General features: G+C 49.5%; 7 protein-coding genes across 7 annotated transcripts; 4 read left to right on the top strand and 3 right to left on the bottom strand.

Moving 5' to 3' along the window:
* Positions 1 to 884: 884 nt before the first annotated feature.
* Positions 885 to 2,721, top strand: GIQ15_02971 (uncharacterized protein; the record flags this gene model as incomplete). The annotated part of the gene is made up of 4 exons (XM_033550388.1): positions 885 to 1,193; positions 1,327 to 2,197; positions 2,254 to 2,321; positions 2,383 to 2,721. The coding sequence occupies 4 exons, from the start codon at positions 885 to 887 to the stop codon at positions 2,719 to 2,721; spliced, it is 1,587 nt and encodes a 528-aa protein (XP_033407549.1).
* Positions 2,722 to 3,710: 989 nt separating this feature from the next.
* On the top strand, positions 3,711 to 8,594 carry GIQ15_02970 (P-type ATPase; the record flags this gene model as incomplete). Its single annotated transcript, XM_033550387.1, has 2 exons — positions 3,711 to 5,623; positions 5,681 to 8,594. 2 exons carry the CDS (start codon positions 3,711 to 3,713, stop codon positions 8,592 to 8,594), a joined length of 4,827 nt encoding a protein of 1,608 aa, XP_033407548.1.
* A 2,269-nt stretch (positions 8,595 to 10,863) lies between these two features.
* GIQ15_02969 (homeobox domain-containing protein) lies at positions 10,864 to 12,964 on the top strand (the record flags this gene model as incomplete). The annotated part of the gene is made up of 3 exons (XM_033550386.1): positions 10,864 to 11,285; positions 11,355 to 11,551; positions 11,625 to 12,964. The coding sequence occupies 3 exons, from the start codon at positions 10,864 to 10,866 to the stop codon at positions 12,962 to 12,964; spliced, it is 1,959 nt and encodes a 652-aa protein (XP_033407547.1).
* A 555-nt stretch (positions 12,965 to 13,519) lies between these two features.
* On the bottom strand, positions 13,520 to 14,871 carry GIQ15_02968 (uncharacterized protein; the record flags this gene model as incomplete). Its single annotated transcript, XM_033550385.1, has 2 exons — positions 13,520 to 13,656; positions 14,202 to 14,871. 2 exons carry the CDS (start codon positions 14,869 to 14,871, stop codon positions 13,520 to 13,522), a joined length of 807 nt encoding a protein of 268 aa, XP_033407546.1.
* Positions 14,872 to 16,283: 1,412 nt separating this feature from the next.
* Positions 16,284 to 17,669, top strand: GIQ15_02967 (uncharacterized protein; the record flags this gene model as incomplete). Its single annotated transcript, XM_033550384.1, has 3 exons — positions 16,284 to 16,497; positions 16,557 to 17,237; positions 17,293 to 17,669. 3 exons carry the CDS (start codon positions 16,284 to 16,286, stop codon positions 17,667 to 17,669), a joined length of 1,272 nt encoding a protein of 423 aa, XP_033407545.1.
* Positions 17,670 to 19,058: 1,389 nt separating this feature from the next.
* Positions 19,059 to 21,242, bottom strand: GIQ15_02966 (uncharacterized protein; the record flags this gene model as incomplete). The annotated part of the gene is made up of 4 exons (XM_033550383.1): positions 19,059 to 20,268; positions 20,324 to 20,468; positions 20,532 to 20,805; positions 20,916 to 21,242. 4 exons carry the CDS (start codon positions 21,240 to 21,242, stop codon positions 19,059 to 19,061), a joined length of 1,956 nt encoding a protein of 651 aa, XP_033407544.1.
* Positions 21,243 to 22,888: 1,646 nt separating this feature from the next.
* GIQ15_02965 (AhpA) lies at positions 22,889 to 24,045 on the bottom strand (the record flags this gene model as incomplete). Its single annotated transcript, XM_033550382.1, has 3 exons — positions 22,889 to 23,071; positions 23,126 to 23,923; positions 23,980 to 24,045. 3 exons carry the CDS (start codon positions 24,043 to 24,045, stop codon positions 22,889 to 22,891), a joined length of 1,047 nt encoding a protein of 348 aa, XP_033407543.1.
* Between the last annotated feature and the right edge of the window lie 1,253 nt (positions 24,046 to 25,298).

Here is a 25,298-nt window from a genome sequence, read left to right as displayed (position 1 = left end):
GAATTAGTGCCTTGGCCTATGTAAATAGTAAATATGCAAAAGTTGGCGGGGATCCTTTGCTCCGCCCCGGAACTTCATCTTCATCTTCAGCTTCAGCTTCAACTTCAACTTTCACCTTCACCTTCCAACTCTTCCGTCACTCCTGACATCTCCACTGTATCCTCTTCACTTCCGTCTTCCTCTGTCTAACTACAGATATGGGTGTAAGTTTCTCTTCAGCCCCAATCCGCGCGTTGCTCTATACAAACCCCGCCATTAAAAGAGCCCCTCCAAGGCTCCAGCTTCAAACCACCACCATCAACCATCCTCTTCTTCTACGCTTCCAGACTGACAGTAGGACTTAATTTTGTCCCTTTATCTTATAGCTCGCTTCGAAAATGGCTGCTGCCAACCAAGGCGCACCCTCGTCCTATCCAGGAGGCCCCCCGGCGCCTGGTGGTGCACCTTCATACGTATGTGATATGCCGCCTCGATACCGCTCCTATATCTTGAATAAAGGTGTTCCGGTTGATAGAAATGGATTCCACTGACCTCTCTCGCTGCTCAACAGCCTGGACAACAACAGTACCAAGCTTATCCTGGATCCGGAGGCCCTCCACCTCAAGTAAGCGCCCCCCGAAATCTACTGAATCCCCTGACTGCGGCACCGCCTGTCCTTCCACGGGGGATGCTTGTCTATACCTCTTCCACTGTGACTTGTTTCTTGCTTCTGCGATGCCTACGCGTTCTCACGACCTGTTTTACTTTTTTTTCTCTTTGCTTGTGACGTCATGGGACCTGTTCCTCGGATCAATTATATACTATTGCTTTGATCGCGAGCCAACTGAAAAAAGCCTTGTCTGGCCTGGTTCATGACCATACAAACAAAATCCGAACTCCCATAAATGTACCTAACGCGAAGATGCTCTCAGGCCAGTCCTCAGCCTCAAGCTCCTCCTTGGAGCGCCTCGCCTCCCCCGCAGAGTGGAACACCAAATCCTTACTATAGGAACCAACAACAACCACCACCACCACAGCAACAACAGACTCCTTATGGCCAACAGCCGGCCTATGGTCAACAACAAGCACCTTATGGTCAACAGCAAGCATATGGTCAACCCCAGCCTGCCTATGGACAGCAGCAACAACCCTATGGAGCGCCACCACAGCAACCAGCTTACGGGCAGCAATACCCCTCTAACCAGGCTCATTACGTTCGTTTCTTTTCTCTTTCACCGTACTTGACTGTTTTCATATATATATATTTTTTTTCACAGTACTTGGTTGATTTCGCATTTGCTTTATATTCCGAGTGTTCTTTACCTTAACCATTCTTTCTTCCTCTAGGGACAAGGCCCACCCGGCCAATTCCGTCCAGGCCAACAGCCTGGATACCCTCCACAGGGACAAGGCTATCCTCCCCAAGGTGGTGCTCCAGGCTACCCACAGGGTCAACCCGGCCAACAGCAATTCGGTGGCCCTCCAAACCCCCAGATGCAGGCTGCTTACAAGCAGGTTCTCCAGAGCTGTATCAACGAGAAGCAGCTACAGGGCATGTACCCACCAGGCTCCCCAGCTCTTGACCAGATGGTGAGCAGAATTAGCGGCCAGGTTGATCAACTCTGCGCTACTTGGCGTGTCCCTCGCGAGGTTGGCCAGGATATCGTCAAGCTCTCGCTTTTCGATGTTGTCCTGTACATCGACGACAGTGGCTCTATGCAGTTTGAAGAGAATGGCGAGCGTATCAAAGATCTCAAGCTCATCCTCTCCCGCGTGACATTCGCCACCTCCTTGTTCGATGACGATGGTATTCAAGTCCGATTTATGAACTCCAATGAGCAAGGTAACAACATCCGAAATGAGGGACAGGTCGAAGCTCTTATGCAGCGCATGCAGTTCAAGGGTCTCACCCCCATGGGAACCAGCTTGAAAAACAAGGTCTTGGAACCATTGGTCCTCGCTCCCGCCAGAGCTGGTCAGCTCAGGAAACCAGTCTTGGTCATTACCATCACAGATGGTCAGCCTGCCGGAGAAGCCCAGGGCGCCGTATTCGACGCTATCCGCAGTGCGGTCCAAGAGTTGCAGTCCAACCCAAGATACGGCCGTGGAGCCGTCTCCTTCCAGTTTGCCCAGGTTGGAAATGACTTGAAGGCCAGAGAGTTCCTCTCCAAGCTTGATGAGGAGCCTGGTATTGGAGAGCTTGTCGATTGTACTTCCAGTACGTCTACCCCCATTCCATACCCCAGTGTTGAAGTCACGTACTAATTCTTGTAGACTTTGAGGTCGAACAAGACGAGATGTCTCGTGCCAACCCACCAGTTGACTTGACTCCCGAGCTCTGGGTAAGCTAACTAAAAGAATACACCTAAGTTTGAAGCCCAGGCGCTAACCATCAAACTACAGCTTGCAAAAATGATGCTCGGCGCCATTGACTCCTCCTACGACACCAAGGACGAGAAGACCCAGCGGGCTCCTGGCGGAGCACCACCACCTGGTCAATATGGCGCACCACCACCTCAAGGCCAATACGGCGGTGGCTACGGCCAACAGCCTCCTCAGCAAGGCGGCTACCCCGGTGGCGGCTACGGCCAGCAACCTCAGCAAGGCGGCTACGGACAACCACCACCACAGCAGCAGCAAGGTGGCTATGGACGTCCTCCACAGGGCCCTCCTCAGGGAGGACCAGGCGGCTACCCGCAACAAGGTGGCTATGGCGGCCCACCACCACCAGGCCGTTATTAGATAGACCCTGGCTTTCTCTTTTCGTTCAGGTCCTTCAGTCACTGATTCGATCTTTAATATGGCATGTGGCTTATTGATCTCTTGTCCGTATCTGTAATTCGACTTGCCCTTTCAATTCTATCTACCAAAAACCTGCGTCCAAGGAGAATGTATATAAGTCTACGTATGCAGAATAAACCCTGCCTTCTCAACGTATCTTAATTGTCTTCTGTCTTACTGTATCTTACTTATCGTCTGTCTTACGTATCGTCCAGGATCTGTCAAGCGCGCTCACCCAGTCAAATGCGCATGTGGCGGCAAGCTTCCGGCGTCACGCGCTAACCCTGCACCCTTTCGGAACGGCGCGCTCTCATTGGCCCCGAGACAGCGGAAGCCCCACTTGGCGTCTCTGTCATGTGCCAGGTCATGCTGACTCAGCCGGGGTTACGTCAGACGCTTTCGTTGGCTTCCTTCTGGCCCTTTTGTCTCAGGCGAGGGAGCAGCGGGCGGAATGCCAGGAGGTTGTCTGGGGAGTGCAGCAGCGTCCACATCCCATATATCGAGGCTCAGACGTGCAGGCGCCGACAGACCTGGCAATTGGGACAGGTCACACCCGATTAACTCGCGACCTTTGACAAGAAACGCCTCTCACGGATGGAGGGGTGTGTTACCGTTCCATAGGACAAGCCTCCGGGATATAACGTTTTTACCAGGTGATTCAACTTTTTCTCCCTGCGCCTCGTTCCGCGTCCTTTTCCTAGCCTCGTTCGGCGGTAATTTCTCCTGCTGTTCAGGATCAGTACGAAGCGCAGGATCGCTTTCGTTGACAGCATAGCGATCGTTTTCGATAACTCCCGGAATGAGGGTCGGGCAGTGGCTTCCGTGAACCGCTCGGCATATCAGTACCACCCAACAACCACTATCGGATCGCGAACTACAGAGTTGCTTAGTTTGAGAGGAGGGGGAATTCACATTTTGGGGGTTGTTCGAGATAAGAGGAGAGCGATAACATGGTCGGTGGAAGCGGACTGGGGCCGAGGACTCCATCCAATTCTTCGCTCCGTCGGACATCCCAGTCCCCGTTGAGACAGCTGAGCGTCGAAGAGGAGCGCGGAAATGGGGCCGGAGGAAATGAAAATATGGTTGAATATGAAAGGATAGCTTTGCAGGATACCAGTGGAAGAGAGCAGTCGCCGCAGGATGCGCCTGATGTTGACACACGAAGACATTCTCACCATCGAGTGCGGTTCTCAACCGACGTTGACCGAGCTGAGCAGGCTGTGTCAGCTGCGAGTTCCACGGCGTCAGGTTCAGATACCTTTCCGACGACATCTACTCCGGCCGTGCCAAAGGCGTCTCCTTCGACTGGACGTAACCGAGGGTACTCGCTTCGTCGATCTCTCTTTAACAGGAACCTGATATCCAAACCACCGAGCGAATCCGACTTGGAACACAATGAAGCCTCTGGAACGGGGCAGACGGATGAACGGACACTCGGCGGTGACCTGTCTAAAGAGCACATCGTGGAGAAGGATGAATATTCTCTCCTACCACATCCAACGGAGACATTCAAGTCGGCAGTCACACTCATAACCACGAAACCGACAAAGAACTTGCCCGTCACCCGGACCATAAACAGCTGGCTTTTCCTTCTTCTTTCCTTATTCAAAACACACGTTCTACGTATAAAAGAGATTCCACCAAGTGTTGACGGACGCCATGTCGACCTCGATGCTCATAGCACTAAACCTCGGACGGACGACCGTACTGGGAAACACTATATCACAAATACCATTCGCTCAAGTCGATATAGTATATGGAGTTTCTTTCCCCGTCAACTTATTGCGCAGTTCTCGAAACTTGCGAATTTCTACTTCCTCTGCGTTGCCACCTTGCAAATGATACCTGGCCTGAGTACCACGGGCACCTTTACTACCTTTGTACCGCTGATTATTTTTGTGGGGATCTCTATTGGGAAAGAGGGATACGATGACTTCCGCAGATATAGGCTTGACAAGGAAGAGAATAATCGCATAGCTTCCGTGTTGCGTCCGTCTCAAGGAATGCAGGATGAGTGTTACGAATCCTTGCCAAAAGGGGCGAGTGATGTGCAATCGAATACCGCGGATAGCTCACAACGGCTGTGGACGGACGTCAAATGGGTCAACATACAGGTCGGAGATATTATAAGGCTCGAACGTGACCAGGCCGTGCCTGCGGACATTGTACTTCTACATGCCGACGAGCCCAACGGAATAGCATATATCGAAACCATGGCATTGGATGGCGAGACAAATCTCAAGAGCAAGAAACCATGTCCCATTGTTGCTAGGGCATTCAGGACCCTAGACGATATTGTCACCAACCGCTCTACACACTTTGTCCTTGAGGACCCAAACATCGACCTTTACAAGTTTGAAGGGAACGTCAAGGTAGGAGACGAGACCGCGCCCCTGACGAACACTGAGGTCGTCTACCGTGGTAGTATCCTCCGAAACACTCACGAAACTATCGGGATGGTAATATACACTGGAGAAGAATGCAAGATCCGCATGAATGCCACGAAGAACCCACGCATCAAAGCCCCAGCTCTCCAAACAATGGTCAACCGCGTCGTGGCTGTCATCGTTGTATTCGTCGTCGCTCTAGCTGGTGCATGTACGATCGCATATAAATACTGGTCCCGTAGCACAGAGCGTACGTCATGGTATCTCGAACGAGCAAATGTTTCTTACGGACCGATATTCACATCCTTCTTAATCATGCTTAACACAATGATCCCCATCTCACTTTATGTGAGTTTGGAAATTGTCAAGGTTGCACAGATGTTTTTACTCAATGATGTCGACATGTATGACGAGGCATCGAATACGCCACTGGAGGCTAGGACGTCAACTATCAATGAAGAACTTGGGCAGATTAGGTATGTCGTTTGGTTTTTAAAATGTCTCTGTATGGAGTCATATCTAATAAGTCTTAGTTACGTATTTTCCGATAAAACCGGCACATTAACCGACAACTCAATGCGTTTTCGCAAAATGAGTGTTGCTGGAACTGCTTGGCTGCACGACCCGGATCTGGTTCAGGAGGCTGCCGACGAGGCAACCAAGAAATCACTCCTCCGCAGACAGAGCAAGGGCAAGAAAAGTGCACGCAGGAAGTCAATAGAGACCGGCATGGGTCGACCATCAGGAATATCCAGACCGTCCGGCGTCTCCCTGGCGACTACTAACCGTGACTCGGGGACGTGGAAACCCAGTAAAAAGGGCCGCTCGTACCATGGCGGCAAGACGACAGAGATGTTGCGCTACGTTATGGAGAAACCACACACGCTGTTCGCGAAGAGAGTCCGGTTTTTTATCATTGCCATGGCCCTGTGTCATACCTGTTTGCCAGAACAAGGGCAGGACGGCGAGTATTCATTCCAGGCCGCGTCCCCAGATGAGGTTGCTCTTGTCACTGCCGCAAAGGAGTTGGGATTTCTAGTTTCTGACAGGCAGCCGAACAGTATCACCCTTCGACGGTTAGAGGGTGACGACAACGGGATCATTGAAGAAACCTACGAAATTCTAGATATCATTGAATTTACTAGCTCGCGGAAACGCATGTCAGTTGTTGTGCGCCTGCCAGACGGAAGAATCTGCGTGTTCACCAAGGGAGCGGATTCGACTATCACACGTCTGCTAAAACAGGCCTCTCTGGCAAGCGAAAAGGTGCAGGAAATTGAGCGCCGTGCAAGTAAGCGCAAGGCAATGGAGTCGATGGAAATCATTCGTCGAAATAGTGAACATATATCTCGCGGCGGGAAGAGGAGTCTCAGCATCCATCGACCCAGCTTCGCAGCAGGCCGACGGTCAAGTGTTTCGGGCAAACAGGGCCCGTCCATTCGTCAGAGTATTGACATGTGGCTACGTGACCGCGAGACGGACGGAGGCATAGACATTAGGCCTGATGAAAATGAGCAGCACAATTACAGTCCGCGGCCGTCGATGCAAATTGGTGGCCATAGGGGAAGCATGCGGATGTCATTCCAGACCGACGACGGTGGCGCAGATGAAGACCTAGTCGATGAATCTCTGGTTACCAATGAGCCGTTGGTCTTTGAACGTTGTTTCCAGCACCTCAACGACTTTGCAACTGAAGGCCTACGTACCCTTCTATACGCGTACAGGTTTGTCGGGGAGTCAGAGTATGCTGAGTGGAAACAGCTCTACAAAGAAGCGACAGTTAGTTTGGTCAACCGACAAGAAAAGATTGACGATGCAGGCGAACAGCTTGAGACGGAGCTCGAATTGATCGGCGCCACAGCCATAGAAGATAAACTGCAAAAGGGGGTGCCGGAAACGATTGATAAATTGCGACGAGCAAATATCAAGCTCTGGATGCTGACGGGTGACAAGCGCGAGACTGCGATTAACATCGGACATTCATGCCGACTACTTAAAGATTATTCGGCAGTTATTATCCTGGATCATGAGACGGGAACGGTAGGACAGACTATCGCCTCTACCATAGAGGATATCAGAACTGGCAGCGTGGCACATTCTGTCATTGTGGTGGATGGGCAGACGCTATCTGTCATCGAAGATGATGAAGCCTTGAGAGAGCGATTCTTCGAGCTAGCCATCCGCGCGGATTCGGTCATTTGTTGCCGCGCGAGTCCCAAGCAAAAGGCATTCCTAGTCCGCTCGATTCGCAAACGAGTCAACGGCGCAATCACCCTCGCCATAGGCGATGGAGCGAACGACATTGCCATGATACAGGAAGCACACGTTGGTATCGGTATCACTGGTAAAGAAGGTCTCCAAGCAGCCAGAATATCAGACTATTCGATCGCGCAATTCCGATTCCTACTCAAGCTGCTGCTGGTCCACGGGCGATGGAACTATGTGCGTGTGTGCAAGTATACGTTGGGTACGTTCTGGAAGGAAACGCTCTTCTATCTCACACAGGCGCTCTTCCAACGTTGGAACGGATACACAGGCACCAGTTTGTACGAGCCCTGGAGTCTAAGCATGTTCAACACACTCTTCACTTCATTGCCGGTGATATTCCTAGGCACTTTCGAAAAAGACCTTGCAGCAAGTACACTTCTAGCCGTTCCTGAACTATACACCAAAGGCCAGCGTAACGAAGGATTCAACATTCGCGTCTATCTTGGCTGGGCGACGATGGCAGCCTGCGAGTCAATGATGGCATATTTTGTCATGCTGCGCCTATTCGGCGACGCAATATTCACAGCAGACAACGGCATCTTTGCAATGGGCCTACTTACCTACTCTGTCTGCGTGATCGTGATCAACCTAAAGCTGCAGTTCCTCGAGATCCACAATCACACGGTCCTAACACTGATTCCCCTCGTGCTATCTATCGGCGGCTGGTGGCTATGGAACCTCATCCTGTCTGAGCAGTACAAGTACTCCGAGATCTATAACGTGCGCAACAACTTTATTCACGTGACTGGGAAGAATGCACTTTGGTGGACGACGATGGTGGTCATCGTGGTCATCGTGCTGCTGTTTGAAGTGACAATTGCCACAGTGCGCGCAACGCTGTGGCCGACAGACGTGGATCTGTTCCAGGAATACGAGAAAGATCATGAGGTTAAGAGACGGTTTGAAGAGGCGGCTGCGTCGGAGTTGGCACAGGGGTGGGCAAGCAACAGCCCTGAAGAGATGGAAGACGGGGTGGAGGAGGTGGAAGAGGAGATGCAGGTCCAGGAGCTGATTGAGCGGCGAACCAAGGATGAGCAACAACCGCAACAACACCAGCAGGACGAGTACCGTGAGGAGGGAGCCGAGATTGTGGTGGCCAAGGCTCGACGATCGTTGGATGTGCATGAGCTGTTCTCAAAGGGCTTTGGGTCGATCCGCCGTGGCCAGGACATCAAATGATCATCTGCACTTTCCACCTTTTATTTTCTTTTACCAGCTTTCATCAACACGCGATGTTTACGATTTCATCTTGTTTCTGGGCTGAAATGTTTCGGCGTTGGCGCGGGTTAAGGTTTGTCGGTGCTACTTAGTTGATACCAGGTTAAAATATAGCAGGGGCAGGATAGGATCCATCCGTCACCCTTCCCAGCTCTTTCTACCACCTTTCGATTCTTCGTCTCTCGTCTCTTGTCAGTCAAGTCTCTTGTCTCTTGAGTCTTGTCTGTTTTTTTGATCCTTTTTATGCTGTTATCTCGGGTTTACTCTTTTTTTTTTTTCGGCCGTTTCAGGATATCCTGTATATACCATGCTTTCCATAGACGGGGAGTTACGGAGTTCGAACGTGAATTGACAATGACGAAGAGACTTTACCGATATACTTCGCGAAGCCGAATTGGCTTTCCCGGGGATGGATAGGTAGATCAGGTGCGTTCGTGCAGTTGGATGCAGGACCGACGCCGCGATGCACGCCCAAAGACAAGGCAGCGGGTGATCCGGACTAATAGCTATAATTAAATTAATGTCTTATGTACTTGCGCAGGACTTAAGCGGCGGAGCTTGCGCTAGCACCAAGTATCCGTAAACTGGACTGGCACGATCGGGAGCCGATGAAGATCAAGATCGGGGGGGGGGGGGGGGGGGGGGAGGAGGATCAGGTTCCATTTCCATCGAGTCGTTGATGTATAGACGTTGATATAGTCCGAAAGTCAGCATGCTATAGCCGTGCGAGCTATAGCAGGATGATACCAGGCGTCATATATAGGGCATCCTGGTGCGATGCTGGCGTGTTTTAGTGCGATGCTGGCGCTGGTGCAGCGTGTGTTGTGTGATGGATGGTGTAGTGCTTATGCGGTGTCACTACTAGGGACATCCTGGCCACGCCGGAGGAGGACAGGGGCGACGGGTCAGGAGCAGTGTCTGAAACAGACCCCTCCCATGCCTTGCATTTCCTGAGCATCGCATTGCAGCGTCAACAAGGCGACGGCCGGATCGATCTAGGATCATGGTTACCAGAAGCAGGAGCCGGGATACATGCCATCGGAGTAGACCTACGACAGTATCTATCGTCTTCTCGTCTCGTCCTCGTCTCATCGTCTCGTCAGCGCCTCCTCGACTCCTCGACTCCTCGTCGTCAGTATCATCGTCGTCATCGTCATCGTCGTCTCGAGACAAGTATCTTATATCTATATCTATATTTACATATTTCTTCGTGTTTTCTCCGTGTTTCCTCTTCCGGAGACTCGACCGCTGACTCAGCTCCACGTGACGGGTACCTGAGCTGGTACCTCAAGATACTTCTATTTTTACCTTGTTTTGGCGGTCGAGGAGGTACTGCCGAGTACCCCAGCTGAAACCGTGCCTGTAACCCTCCTTCGCTTCTTCTTTTGGCTCTTTTCGACTTCACTTCTTCGACTTCATCTTCATCTTTCTTCCTCTTCTCTTCTCTCTCTCCTTCTCATCCTCCATCGCCCTTCTTCCTCCTCCTCTTCTTCTTCGTCCTTTTTGTTCGCGTTCTAACGCCGTCCGCTCTTTTACGGCTCATCCTTTCTTTTCTTCTTCCCGCCCAACTTCACCGTTCGTTCAGTCGCAGACTCACGGCACAGCTAGCCTTTCGCCTTGATCGCTGCCTTGGTCCAGCATCCGCTCCTTTTTTCTTCCATCAACCAGCTTGACTACATTCATTACTGCTTTTCTTATCGTCCTTCTTCGCTTCTTCCACCATATCTGTCTCGACTTGACGTGTCTGAGACATCTTCCATCGCGCTTCGCTCTACATTCATTCACTGCCCAATCTTCGGCTTCACCAACTTGCCCCCATCTTCGTCCCTCTCTCCTCATCGATGTCTGGATACTTCACACAGGAAAGAGGACTATCTACTACGCGCCACTGGTAACTTGGCGCTACTTCCGCTCATTTACATACCAGCTAGCTACTTGCCTGCTGCTGGCCTTCACTTCTACTACCGTCCTTACTGCCCTTTCGAAACTCCCCTCGAGCTTGACGTTTCGAGTTTATACGACTTGACGATCATCGCATCATCATCACCATCATCTCTATCATCATCATCACCTAGTCGACTGGCTCGCGACGATCGTTCACACGTCCTTTGTCTTATCTGAATACCTCTTATCTTCGCTCCACCTTTTTTTTCTCCCTCTCTTGCTTGACGCATGATTTGACGGCATGGAAACATCGCACGTTAGTACCACAACCGCAACTACGACAGCCATGTCGACCACCTCCACCCCCAACAGCGCCTCAATGATGTCTGATGCGCCCTTCGCGCCCTCCGGAGGCATCTCCACGCCCACGGATACCATGTCGATGGCTACACCTCCCCCAACAGCCACCTCCCAGGTTTCATCCTCCTCCTCATCGACTACCACCACCACTGCCGCCGCTATGACCGGTATGAACGCCACTGCCAGCGATAGTCCGTCTACTCGCCCCGCCTCGCGCCGTCCCCCGCGAAAAAGCACACTTACACAGCAACAAAAGAACCACAAACGCCAACGCGCGACTCAGGACCAGCTAGTCACCCTCGAGATGGAATTCAAAAAGAATCCCACTCCAACAGCCGCCGTCCGGGAGCAGATCGCCGAAAACATCAACATGACCGAGCGTTCAGTGCAGATCTGGTTCCAGAACAGGTACGCTAAACTTAAAATTTATATAGATTTCAAGATGGACGTTTGCCAATGTACTAATGTTATTCATAGGCGCGCTAAAATCAAAATGATTGCGAAACGGGGCATCGAAACGGGAGAAGATTGCGATGCGGTCCCCGAGTCAATGCGCAGGTACCTTGCACTGCAGTTGGATCCTGCTGGCTCGAACGCGCGAAATATGCTAGGCCGTGCGGGGGGATATCCCTCGAACGAGCCCATGATGCATTCCGCCACCTCGTCCAAAGTCGGTACGTAATCATTTTTCCCGTTATAACAAATACTGTTGGTGGTGTGTAAATTTCAAATGCTAACAGACTGCAGTGATCCAGCATTTTGCGTGCCGCTCCCTTCGCATTGGCACTTGGCGTCGTGTTGGCCAAAACACGATGGACCTGGTCATCTTCTACTCTCCAGACCAGGCTTGCATGACGTATTACATCAACAACGACTCGGCCGGCTACAAGATCGAGTACCCTTTCTCGCATATTAAAAACATCATCCTCGAGCCGGGCGATCCCGTGCCACCTCTGGATGGCGCCCTTCCTCGATCCGGTGGTCTAGTTATCGAACTAAACCGCCCTCCAAACTTCTACATGGATTCCTCCAACTCTGGCGGCTTCTATCAGTGCGGCGACTTCACAGAGGAGCAGCAGGCTACCAAATCGCTTATCCACCACCTAGGCGGTCATCCAAAGGTTCTAAGTGTCCAGCTCGCAAAGCTTGTCTCCCTCGAGACCTTCCAGAACCGCCATGCACAGTCCTACCCGTTCACACCAAACACCCCATTTATAGACGGCTCTCCTCAATTTGTTCAGATACATCGTCCTGCATCGCAGCCCAACCACCTCTCGCGAGCCCAAAACCGCCTCTCAGTCGACAATCACCTTTCCGTCGGCCTGCACCCAAATAGAGGCCATAAACGGCAACGTAGCAGATCTGTTCCTGGCCCTGTCGACTTTGCAGCCTTACACGCCATGCCGGCGTTCCATTTCCAGCCTACAAGCCATTTCCAACCAAGCGCTACACACCATCATGAGCACCAGCAACAGGATATTTACGCTCCAGTGCCTCTTGCGCACTCCCAATTCCATCTGCCATTGAACATGACGGAGTCTGACCTCCACGTCGACACATCCGCAACGCAGCCACCACCGTCGTTCAGTATGTATCCCGCCTCAGCAACCACTTCTGCGGCCACACCTGCAACGGAGTTTGCATCCACCCCGCTGTTCAGCAGTGCATCGGATCAACCCCAGTCGATGGGTACGCCGTACAGCCTACCCTTCCTCTCGCCCTCGCCTGCTGTCGATATTGACATCGACATCGACCCTCTGACCATTCCCCAGCAACATCACAACCAGTCAAACACGCACGCTCACTCACCACCGTTAACTTCCACTCAACGTTCATCGCCTGCTAACATGTTTGGTTCCTCCACTGTTACAACAGCGGGCGTTGACGACGGTATATTACTAAGCGACCTCTACGCTAAACAAAACCTAGGGTGTAGCGGATCCATCTCCTCTCCAGGCATGGAAATGGATGAGTCTTTTTCAATGACGTTCCAGGGTATGCGTGGCCATGGACACGGGCACGGCATGATAGGCATGGGGTTTGACAGCGGTACAGTGGACCCAAGTAGCCTTGCTGCCGAGTCTTAGACTGAATCATTGATCGTCTTCCCTTTACTGGGCAGGCTAGACGGTAGGATGCAAAGAATAGATCCATAGGACGGGTGAAACCGTCTTTTCTATTTTGTCTTACCTGTCCAAATTGACCAATCCTTCTTAGTTCACTACTCATTTTGATACCTTTTGCAATTGAACTGATTTCTTCATATTTACCTGCCTTATTTTGGCTGAGTTAGTTGTTTATCTTTTCTTCTACCTTTTTCTATTTCACTTTTTACCTCCAACTCTATTGGCTTTATATGCTACTTTTTTTTCGATTCATTTGACTTATATTTCCCTTCTTGAGACTACGGCCGGGCCTGTAGATGACCCCCCTTGCTCTCATATTATTTCTTCTTTACATTGCAGTGCATTTGTTCTTGCAGTTGCAATTTTCACTTATCTTCTTAACCTTTTTACTTCTCTTTCTATTCTTACCTTTGTTTTACTTTACTGACTTTTATGAGCACCCTTTCTTCACGAGCTATCCATATCGTATAGCCCCTTCTTACCTTAGTTTTTTCTCCCTTCTACTTCCTCTTCTTCTTATCCTTCCCCTTCTTCTCCTTTTTCTTCTTCTTTTTCTTCTTCTTTCTTCTCCTTCTTCTCCTTCTTCTTCTTATCCTTCTTATCCTTCTTATCCTTACCCTTCTTCTCCTCCTTCTTCTTCTCTTTTTTTATATCTTTGGGAGTTAATGATGCCCAACCCACACTAACTTACTTACCTACATTATTCACTACGAGTCTATCTTACATTAACTTTTGCTTTCTAATTACCGTGAGCACGGGCAAGGAACCGTCTGCAAATGGTACGGGGAGGAAACCGAAAAAAAGCTATCATTTTTACCCTTGAACCCCTCCTCTCGATCCAATCCTTGACTTTATGTATCCCGTCTCATGACCCATCTGACCTACCCCTGCCGTTATCCTGCTTTCTTTCTCTTCTCAGTGTTATCCCTATGTGTGTGGCAGGAGATGTGATGTGGCAGGCAGGTAGGCTCCAACCCTTTCCCTTTTCTTCCTAGGTTCTCAGAGTGTTTTCAATATGAATTATAGCTTTTATTGTTACATTACTAAAACTTACTGTCAATCTCCTATCCATCGTAGACGCCAGACTCCAAACTTGCCCATATTTTAATGAAATAGTAATGTCAAACGTGACGCCACGGCTCTGGCATCGTAGGCTTCACCCCACTCCGCTGTAACTTCTTCACCATATACCTCTCACAATTCGCCAAAAACCCCCGATAATTCTTCCCTTTATTCCCATTCAGGTCCTCCGTCACCCCGTCTCTCGTCCATACACTCCATGCTCCCATCATCGAAGCCATAATCACATCCGTCCCCACCCGGTCACCCACAACAGCCACTTCTTCCGCACTCTCAACCACCCCTCGATCCTTCAGATATCCCAGCACTCCATTATACGAAAACGGCTTCTTCATCGGTGCTGCACCCAGCTTTCTCTCAGGTGCTCGATACACTTTAATTCTCAGATCGTGTAGCTCTTCTTCTATCTTCTGGGCATCCTCCTCGTAGCGTTTAGACCGCGGATCCGACCCTGCCGTGTTCGATACAATGAGTATCCCGTCCGGATTGATCTTCATATTAAACGGTGACGTCTCGCTGGTGCGTAATGCACGGAGTTTGTCCTTGTATGCTTGCGGAAACGTAGTTTGGTGAGGAGGTGTTAGGGTATTATCTTTATCGATGACGAGGGCGCGAATGGCCGGCACTCGGGTTCCATCTGGGGTAGAAGGGTCAAGGAGATGGTGAGATAGATCTTCAGGGAGCTGTAGGAAGGTTGAGATGGTGAGATGCGGTACGAGGTGGGATGGGTTGCGTAGAAGTGTAGAGACCGTGAGGTTGAAGGCCGCGAGGTTGGTGTTTGGCAGCATTGTAGCTTGTCTTTAGTCTCGTCCCTTGCAGTTTAGTAGTTCTGGTCAATTATTGTAACAGTCAAGGGGTTATATAGTAGTCATCACCACCTGTATCTGCAGCTATACTTGACGTATGTTCTATCTTTGTTTTTTTTTTGTATATGAAGTTGGATATACTGAAGATGGTCCGTGCATGGAAGCTCCCAAGCCAAACTTTCTTCCTTCTGCGATCTTAAATATCGAAATCACCACCCACCAAAAGCCACAGATTACCCTCGCGCGCGCTCTCACTATAGCCTTAAGGTCGTGATCTTTTCGGTACCGCTGCCTTGCTTATCTACTATACCTATCACCTCCTCACGCTTCTATCTATTCGGCAGTGCCCACCATGGGCAAATTAACCAGTACCATCGGCATTCCTATCAAACTTCTTAATGAAGCGCAGGTCGGCATTCCCCTCGAGAAAGCGGACTGACGGCTGGCGAGACCATTGCTGTCCTTTTTTAGCTGTGACATTTGGTTCTTTGCGGGGGGTTCATTTGGCTAACGTTCCTCTATCTGTAGGGCCATGTCATTACCCTCGAGATCACATCTGGACATGTCTACAGAGGGAAACTCCTCGAAGGTGCGCGCGATTCAATTCACATTCCCTCCGTGTCGCCTTTTCTATTGCCGTAGATTACTCTTTCCGTGAAGAACGGCATTGCTCACTTTACCCTTCTACTATAGCCGAGGACAACATGAACGTACAACTCAAAGATATCACCGTTACAGCACGAGACGGTCGTGTGTCGCATTTAGACCAAGTATACATTCGCGGAAGTCATGTCAAATTCTTTATTGTTCCTGATATGTTGAGGTATGCGCCATTTCCACCGCCAGCAGCAGCAATCGCAGCTGCGCCATTTGTCCTTTATTATACGTGATGAGTTGAACTTATTACTGACATATCTTTCTCCTATAGAAATGCTCCCATGTTCCGATCCAGAGGCCAGCGCGGAAGGGGTGTTGGTTTGGCCAGAGGCAGAGCAACGGTCAACAGGGCGAGGGGTCAGCGAAGAGGGTAAAAAAGCCGAGAAGAAGGCCGACGATAGAGATGAAGTTACTGGGCTGGCGTTTTTATATTTGGTCTTTTTTATTCTGCTTGTGAACGCTATTTACTGAACTACACTTCATGCAACGGCCGCCTATTATCTATCCAGCCACGCAGCACAATCAGTCAGTGTGGGCGCGGCTCTGGGACTGATTTCAACCAGAAATTCAAAAATGATAAATTAAGCAGTTGGAAAACGGAAATGCCGATCCGTATGATTATTATAGTATATTTATTCATGGTGGTCAAATTTGTAAGAGTGGCCTATTTCGTCATCTCTCCAGGCTTGTAAATACTTCCTCAGTCGCGATAAGCTACATTTTTCAACCTCGTCCGCATGAAACTAACCCACCATGTCTTTTCTATCTACACCTCCGGCGAGGGGAAAGGAAAAAGGGAAACACATCGCAAACCCCCGCCGGCTCTTGATACTAGCTCCGAGCACAGAATCTCAAACTATCATCCCGCCTTTTCTCCTCCGCTTGACAGGCCATTCCGCCATCCCTCCCACGCCACAAACGCACTCGAAACAGCCAAGTTAGCAATCCCCTGTTGAGAACCGAGAAACCGTCGGATCGAGTATGAATATTGATTCTAGCTCCTATTCTAGACAGTGATGCGACAATTGATACCTCCTGCGTTACATCTACTACCCCACCTCCGGCATCGTTTGCAGGATATACAACACACGCCCCGTTACAAATAAATACAAAATACTATAGCACAGAGATACCCATATGGGTCGATGAAGTTCCATCTATTTCGATAGCCGAATCGTCAACGAAGCCGGCTTTACCTGCCGGGCATGAAGATAATGCTGGCAGCCCTGACATATGGAGGAACGAGTTCCTTAGTGCCGAAGCTCGTGAGGTTAGAGATGCCATCGGGGCGATAATCGTGTGTGTCCAGAGGCCAAAGCCGCCTGACCCGGCGTTGCGTGAGGATAAAGTAGTTGATGGAAGCGAGAATAAATACAGCACTGTTTTTCAGAATGCGGTAGACAGGGTTAAAGAAATTACTCGTGCAGTGGGAGAGGTGAAGGCATTGGCAGAGGAAGAGAGAGGAGAGATAGGCGATGTTCCCGGATTGATCATGTTGATTGGAGAGGATGGTGAACGAAAACCCTCTACTGCAAGTGAAGATGAGGATAGCCATACTTGTGCTATAGAGTATGGGGCTATGTGGTGGGATGAAGAACTCAGTGATCTGGGGACTGGCTCTGGAATTGAAGTAGTATGCTGGGATCCAAAGGAAGGCAAGGAAGCATCCTCGGCTAAGAATGAATATGGAGGTAATGTACTTGTCTGTTACCCCTGGAACGATGACTAGCTAACTCGTCCCTGTAGAGCTTATGGGTATGGCAAGAGTGCTGGAAGTACTAGAGACCCATCAATGGTCATCTTCAACCACTGATGATCTAGATGATGAGTTGGAGTCGATGAACCTTCAGGAGAATGAGGAAGGCCTGCCTGGATTTTCACTAGAGGCACATGAGCTCGAAAAGGAGATGGCTAGTCTTCGGCTTGCTATCAACAGCAACGCTAATGACGAGGACGCGGATGAAGAATTTGAAAACATGGGCGATGATGACCTCGAAGTTGAACAACTCGAAGGGCTCATGCTGAGAGTGCAGGCCATAAAAGACATGGGCACAGATTTATCTGAGCAGGAAAGAAAGAAATTTGCTGCAAAGGCTATCAGGGACCTTATGAAGGATATATGATATTATGATTAATTAATATAAACGCTTTAGAGTAGCCTCCTCTTCTAATGGCTATGCCGCATAAATTTATGGGGAAGGTTGACTTTGAAAGGCCAATGAAAGTAGTCTATCATTGTTGTGTAGGAGGTGCTTCTCAGTTGGCCTTTTTCTTGCCCTCGGCCTTCATGACCTTTCTTCTCTGTGCCATCATATGTGTGAACAAAATGTAGGATCCTAGAGTACCAAGTTAGCAGAGTTTTCGATGCCATGATCCTGAAGAGAGCCATACCAGGGATATAAATGAGTAGAATAGCGACGAACGCCAAACGGAGTATCGAGGTTAATCCCGTTGCATTAACCACCGTGAGATAGATCAGGAAACACTCGCTAGAAATTCCCACAGGATATAGAATGAAGAACGTATTATACCTTTATTTTTCAAAATATTAGTATTCCAATCATTTATAAACGGACGGGTTAATGCGTACCTCAGCCAAAGCATAAACTTGGGTATACCCTGTCCCATAATCTGGAAGACAAAGAAGCCATATCTAATACACTCGGTAACCCCCCAAGCAAACAGACACCCAAGGAACCCCCAATCGCTCAGTTGCGCGGATCTCATGCCATGCCCAAGGAGAAAATATTTATTCACTGCCGTGCCCTGAGACTCGAAGATGGGCAGGATTGGGCTAAATGGAGAAAAGGCATACATCACTCCCCAGACTAGCAGCAGTCGGCTAGCTACCTGCATGGCTGTAGTCACCACGGAAGCTCGAACAAGTCCGAACAGAGAGTGGAATATTTCCAGAAGAGCGAGAGATTGAGTGGTCTGTAAGAGTGGGAAGAGATTCATAAAGATCCCTGGCACTGCCTCACTTTGGCCATCGGGGCTACCCTGGTATATTTGGAAGAGGGAAGAAAATAGACGGAATGTGAGGGTGCCCCATAGTCCGAGAGATACTAGGTTGTAGAGAAATAGATATGCTTGTGTGAGAGACGACGCAGGTGTTGAGGATTTGGATGGTGCCATCTTGAATTCTCTTTGGTATTGTCCGCCTTGAGAATATCTGTGATATCAATTGGCGAATATCTAGTATGAACAACGCGATTTATGGATGTTGTCTAAAATGCCGAATCGGGGAATTTTTTTTTTCAGGTACAGGAACTGATCACGTGATATACTCCTCCTCCTTTATCGCTGATATGAAGCTACATAGCATTTATATAAAGGTCTGATAGATATTTGTTGCTTACATAGTGGGGGCAATAAAAATGTGCCTTCCTATTCATTAAGTAGCATGTATTTCTCGTAGATGCAGTTGACGATCTATAATGATATTTTCCAAATCACCGGTGACCAAGCAGCCAATAGCAGAGAATGAAGAAACGTAAAGAAGTACATAGTATCTACTTCTTCCCTTTTCCCTTTTTCTTCCTCGCGCCACTGCCACCTCCGATAACTTGACTGCCGCCTTTTGCAGGCGTAGACGAGCCGTTGCCGTCTTCGGTCTTCTCATTGACAACACCACCTTGGGTTCGATCAGCAGCCTTTTGCTTGCCCTTCTTCCCTCTCGGTCGATAACTGGAGCGATCTCTCAGTGGCAGCCATCTTTCAGGGTCCACTTTCTCGTTTGGATCCATGTTCTTTGCCTTCCGGACTCGTTTGCTTCGCTTCGTCTCCGCATCCGGCGCGCGTCGTTTTTGACCTTGGTTCAAAGAAGCAATGGTCGTGCTGGTAGGCAATTGAACACCAGCTTCTTCCAAAGCGGTGACATTTACATCAGCGATTAACTGTTGGACAGGTGAAAGTGTTTTTACGCTGGACTCAACGAGGGCTGGGGAGGTTATCGCGTGTGAAGCCACGAAGCCCGCGGTTGCTATGCGATCAGTATCGTCAATAGAATGGAGATGGGCGAAGATTTCAGCAGCGGTAGATATATCTGATGAATCATGAGAGTTAAATAGGGAGATTGCAGCCGCACGGAGAAGTTGGATTGGCTGGCTTGATGGATCCTTCTTCTGCCAGTATTTGGCAGCCTTTGATAGTTCAGAATTTATGTGATGCTTGCGACCCTGGGTTTTATAGAGCGTGACTAAGATGTTGACCAAGCCGGGGCTGAATCGAACCCTCAGGCTAGAGTCATCGCTAGTGCTTTCCACTCTTTTCGAGAATTCCTCTAGAGTCGATATTGCGGCATTGATGTTTCCATTTGCAACATGAAGCTGAACAAGGACAAAGATAAGGCCGAGATCGTGAGGGCGCGTCTCGACAAGAGACGATATCTTCTTTATCGCACTCTTGCCTTCTGCTCCTTGGGTGTGCGCGGCGGCATTAAACACAGCCAGTGAATTGGTGTCTGAGGACAGGGTAGTGGAGGGGTGCTGTGAGAGAGTTTTCGATGTCGACCTTGAAACTCCGTCAAATTTCTGGACAAGAAGGTCGATCACATAAGCGTTTCTAGTCAAGATATCATTCTGGTAAAAGAATAATTTATCATTATCATTTGGCCGGGAGGTGCTGCTGAAGCTCTTGTATTTCAAGTAAGGATTCAAGTTTCGATGGGTTGTTAGAAGAGCGTGGTTTTCAGCAACGATCTTGGTGGAAGATTCAGTGATGCTGCATATATATATCAGTCATATAGAACCAGGAACCACCCCAAAGCGGGACTTACTCGGCAGGGTTGATTGGTCCAATGAGGGCATCTGCCTCTTCAAGCTTCCCTTGTCGCAGATAAACATATATTTCTTGGATTATAATGGGTAGCAATTCTGCCTCCTTGTCTTCTGGCGAGAGTTCATCGGATGCTTGACATAGTGCTATATTTTTGGTGTTAGTATATATTTAGAACGCTCCGCAGCACGCGACTCTTCATATCTAACCTTTTGACCTCTTGAGAAGCATCCGAGCTTTCTCATAGTGGCCCCTGGCTATATGTTCACATGCCACGTTGTAGGCAGTTTCAAAAACGTCTAAATTCTCCCTCTTCGGCACCAAGTCTCCTATAGAACTGCTTTGGCCTGCCCAAATCCTCTGTGCTTCAGTTGCGGTTATATTTATTTGCAAATCGGTGAGTTCCTCTGTCGAAGCCGTCTCGTCCCTGAGTAGATCTTGATATATCTTGCCGGTTCGGTCAAAGGATTCTGCCCGATAGGACTAGATATAAGGTATTAAACGTCAGTCCTTCTTATAGTGGCTTGCCACGGCGCAATAAAGGAAATTATAGATGCTGGAGCATATATAAAGGGGAATAATTGGTTACGAACCGCCTGAGCTTCAACATGCTTTGCACCTCTCCCGGAACCGATAGACGTCGCAATGGCCGTTGCCTCGTCTAGTTTCCCAGATTTATATAACGCATAAGACCGTTCAAGTGGTAACCTTTTCTTCAATGTGTCACCTCCTTCCTCAATTACACGAATCGCATCATCGAATCGGTCTAGCTTTATCAGCGCAATGGTTTTAATATGCTGTGCTTCGACATCGTTCCGAGACTTCTTTAATATCACGTTGCATGCTTTGATAATTTCCTCGTGGTCGTTGATCGTGCTCCGCTGCAGGAGGGCGCTCAGACTCTGTAATGTCGTCCCCATGGGAGCTGAGGGTATTGGGTGGAGTTTGGTGATTGTATTCTAACAGAACACGAAGGCGGGCGAGGGACGGAAGTTCGACGAGGCACACGTATTTGGTATTGCCCACCGTCAGCAGGGTTCGTTAGATAATTTGCAAGCCCCGACTTTTGCGTCGCGATGTGATAGACGCTTCGCCCGCTATCATCTACTCTGCCCTGCCTTCGATATAAAAGTCGACATGATGTCAAAGCCCATGATGGAGGAAAAGCCCTAAGCCCTAATAATGTGCTACTTTTGGACAAGCTGAGTAAGCAGAAATTGACATAAGTATCATGATTACATAATCTATGAGACTAGACCTAAAATGGAATAATCTTAGTATATCAAAACTCTAATGCAACTTCGCGACCTCGCAAGTTGCAAAGAGACAAGAAATATCAAGTTTCTTCATGAGCACCGGTTTGTTCGCTGCCAGGGCCGTTGACTCCCTGTGAGTTCTTGTGGTTTCCTGTCACTCGAGCGTATGGGGAATGCCTTACGTGGGGTGGCCTCTGCTGCCAAAGCCACCGGTGCCCCTAACGCCATACACCCGCGATCCAAGCACATGCCACATTGGGGCCGCGTCCCTCCCACACGAGATATATACCATACGGGTGGAGCATTAATTATGTGCTCGGATCGCGGTGGCCATTCTGATTCTATCTAGGGCCGAGAACCCTTGCGTTTATTGAGCACATTACGAAGTACATACCGACAGAAATACAAGCACTAAGTCCTACGGTTGTCGAATGAGGGTCTTCAGCGTCGATATGGGAGCGTCCAGATTAGGAGGGCTACAGGGACGCCACACAACCATGATTGATCCCTCCGTAGATCCAACCGCTAATCTCAATCACTGAATTGCTTTTTCTATATATATATATATCTCGAGGAGTACTCGTGATCTCGAAGCCTTAGAAAGCTGGCAGAGCCGCGAACGAGGAAAACGGATTGGTGATATACGATCTACGTGAGATAATTCAATGACCATATTCTGCTAATGTAGTACTCCGTAGGGAGATTGGTACAAGACAGTAGAAGGTTAGAGTGCAACATTATAACACTCTGCTTTTGAACTCTACCTATGGGTAAATCGTCCCACTCAGATACCGGTAACTGAGTCCCTGGGTCAAATAACTCCGCGGCACGCATTGACCCGCTAACGGCTGGGGTTGGGCTGTCAAGATGACAGCATTGCTTGAAGAGGAAACCTACGAGAGAGTGTGGCGATGGACTGCGCCAGCTTGTTCAATACGGCCCTCATTGCTCCATACTTACCCCAGTTTACTTTATGAGTGGGTTTATTTTGGAGCTTATGTTTCGTAAGTCAGATAGGCTTCTAACCAGCCACTATGCACCAGATGGACGGCTCAGGCTGTGGCCTGTAACTAACATATTTGGGCTGAGCCCGTCGTGCAAGGGACTTGCCCGCTAACTACTGCCTGTATTATACTGAGTACGGATGGAAAAGAGATAAAAATAGGGGTACGACAAATAGACGTCGTTGTTGTTCATTAAGAAATTACATAGAATTTCGAGATTAGAATCTCCCAAGGAGAATACGCTAGGGCGAAAGAAAAGAAAAATGGTGGTTGAAGGAAAGGAAAAAGGGTTATTATGAAAGATCGTTAAGGAAGGCTTGAGTGCTTCTCAGATGGGGTCGGCAGATAATCTGACTCGTCATCGCTCTGGCGGGGACTGCTATTGCGTCGACTGCTGTTGCTATCAGACTCTGAGTTGTTGCGTGCCTTGACTTGACTGCGCAACGAAGCTACCTGCCGCCTTCGTGCATTAATGAACCAGTTACTGATCTAAGATCATGTTAGCTATCGAAGAACCGAACGAGGGTTAAAAGAGGAGCTTACCTGGTTGATAGTCAATCCTGTCCGGCTCATAAATATCTGCTTGTCTTCCTCGGTGGGGTATGGGTGATCCAGATGTTCCCATAGCCATGCACGAAGCATGTCTGTTACCGGCTTCGGCAAGTTCCCCCTTCTTTTTTTTTCTCTCATGTCACCGAGGTCACATTCTGAGAGACAAAATGCTGAAGCTGGCCTGTAATGGCCGAATGACGATTGCGGATAGCCTCTGTCGCAGGCATGGGCATGCTCATATGGGGAATACGATAGCGGATCCCGGCAGTCGCAGGGAGGCATCATGTTGACTGGAGAAGACGAATGTGAAAGACTGGAAGAATCAAAGGAAAACTGGCTCCGGGGAGAGGATATCGAATAATTTGATAGTTCTCCGTCAGCTCTTCCCCTGCTGTTCAGGGGGGCATAGATGGTGGTGCTGTTGGCGTTTGGCGAAACCTTGACGAAATACTCCCTTGATGGAGATGGGATAGGAGGAGGTAGCGACCGGTTGATCTCGGTGAGAGTCAGTTTAGGGCGGGAGTGGGAAGCAGGCGTGGTAGATTTGGATTCCGATATATGAGATTGCTGGTTTTCGAGAGATTTGGCACTGTTGCCCGAGAACCTATCTGGACGCAGAGAGACATCATCAAACCGACTATCTCTCGCAAAGAGTCTGGAGGGAAGCCTCTCGGCCTGCTGAGTCGGCGGTGGCATAGCATCATGCAGCGAACCGCCTCTCCAGTGCTGGTTGGACTGCGCATAGAACACACCGCCCTCTATTTCATCATGGAGATGATCAGGTAGAAGCTGTGGAAAGTTAGAAAAGAAGGCGTCACACCAGGCCGTCTAGCGGATTTCCATACCTCTCTGAACGACGGAAGCTTCTCAGGGCGATGCTCTGCTAGCACTGTTGAATATGCGACAGTCATGTTTTTCTGACTGTTCTAGTTATCCAGGTTGTGGGAGATCCGGATTGTTGCTATCCTCCTATGCAAGGTCTACTCCAGGCGTGATGTGTAATGTGTTAAGAGTATATCCAACAGCTTGAAGACGTTAAGCCGTGAAGATGGGGCAGGCCGGTAGAACGGTTGAGCGAGAGTATGGTATCCAACGCCGGGCAGCTTGAATCTTCAACTAGATATGTCTGGTATCTGTAGGACTGGGGAAAGTCTTGGATGCTCTGGTCTTAACTGATCAACTAAAGAGCAGACGCAGACGGGTATTATATGTATCGAGAAAGGCACCGCCGCGTCTGATATGGAGCATCGTCCAGCGGCCGCCGTCCTGAACCCATGGCGATCGGTCTCTGTGGATCCAAGGAAATCCTACCCACCCTTCGAAGCCCGCGAGATCGAGTGAAAAGAAAAGAAGGAATGACAGGGGCAAGACGCTTGAAAGGGCCTATCCTGATCTGGTCCGATGTGTGGAGGGTTGGAGGAGGGTATGGCAAAAAAGCAAACTCGAGTCGGACAGAAAAACTCCCATCAGACTGATTTGCCTGGCCGGACGAAAAAGAAACCATGGGCCTGCTGCTTGTTCCCAAGCAAGCACCAGCACCGGCACCTTCGAACGCCGCCTGCTGGCTGGTTGATGCTGGTCGATACTGGCTGGATACTCTGGATGCTCGGCCCTTTTCACTAGGACAGCCAATAACTAGTGGTCAGGGGCCGAAGCTAACGAGCTGGAGGACTATCGCCGTCGATATAATTCATGCTGTGCTAGGAAGCAAGTACCAGACCCCCCGAACGCTCTCTGACATGTCCTAAACAGTGCTGACAATCGAGGCTGGTGGACCCAGAAGCCTGCATCTCGAGCATCATCGAGTACGATCCCCGAGGGTGAGGCGTTTTAGCATTTCCTAGAGCGCCCGCCACACATTGGGCTTGCCTCTACTTCGTACTCAGGACGAGTTAACGCCCTCTTCAGGCTTGTCCATGAGTACATATCGCCAAAACCCCAGTCCGTCTAGTCCTGATAGGGGGTATATGCCCTCCCTCCCCCATCCTGAGGCGTGCATGTTTGTTTTTTGCTTCTTTCCGGTGACAGGCTTTGCGGCCCTCGCTGAGGCTAGAAAGGAATAACAAAAACACCACATCACTCATCCTCTATGGGCCTCTTCCGTGTCCACATGGCAGCGATTACAATGTGCACCACCATGGGCACCACCCATGGGCAGGGTGGG

The sequence above is a fragment of the Arthroderma uncinatum genome, assembly GCF_011692745.1.
Source record: "Arthroderma uncinatum strain CBS 119779 chromosome Unknown scaffold2, whole genome shotgun sequence".
In the NCBI taxonomy this organism is placed as follows: Eukaryota; Fungi; Ascomycota; class Eurotiomycetes; order Onygenales; family Arthrodermataceae; genus Arthroderma; species Arthroderma uncinatum.
The sequence above is the reverse complement of the archived record's forward strand: the minus strand, read 5'-3'. Positions and strand labels throughout refer to the sequence as shown.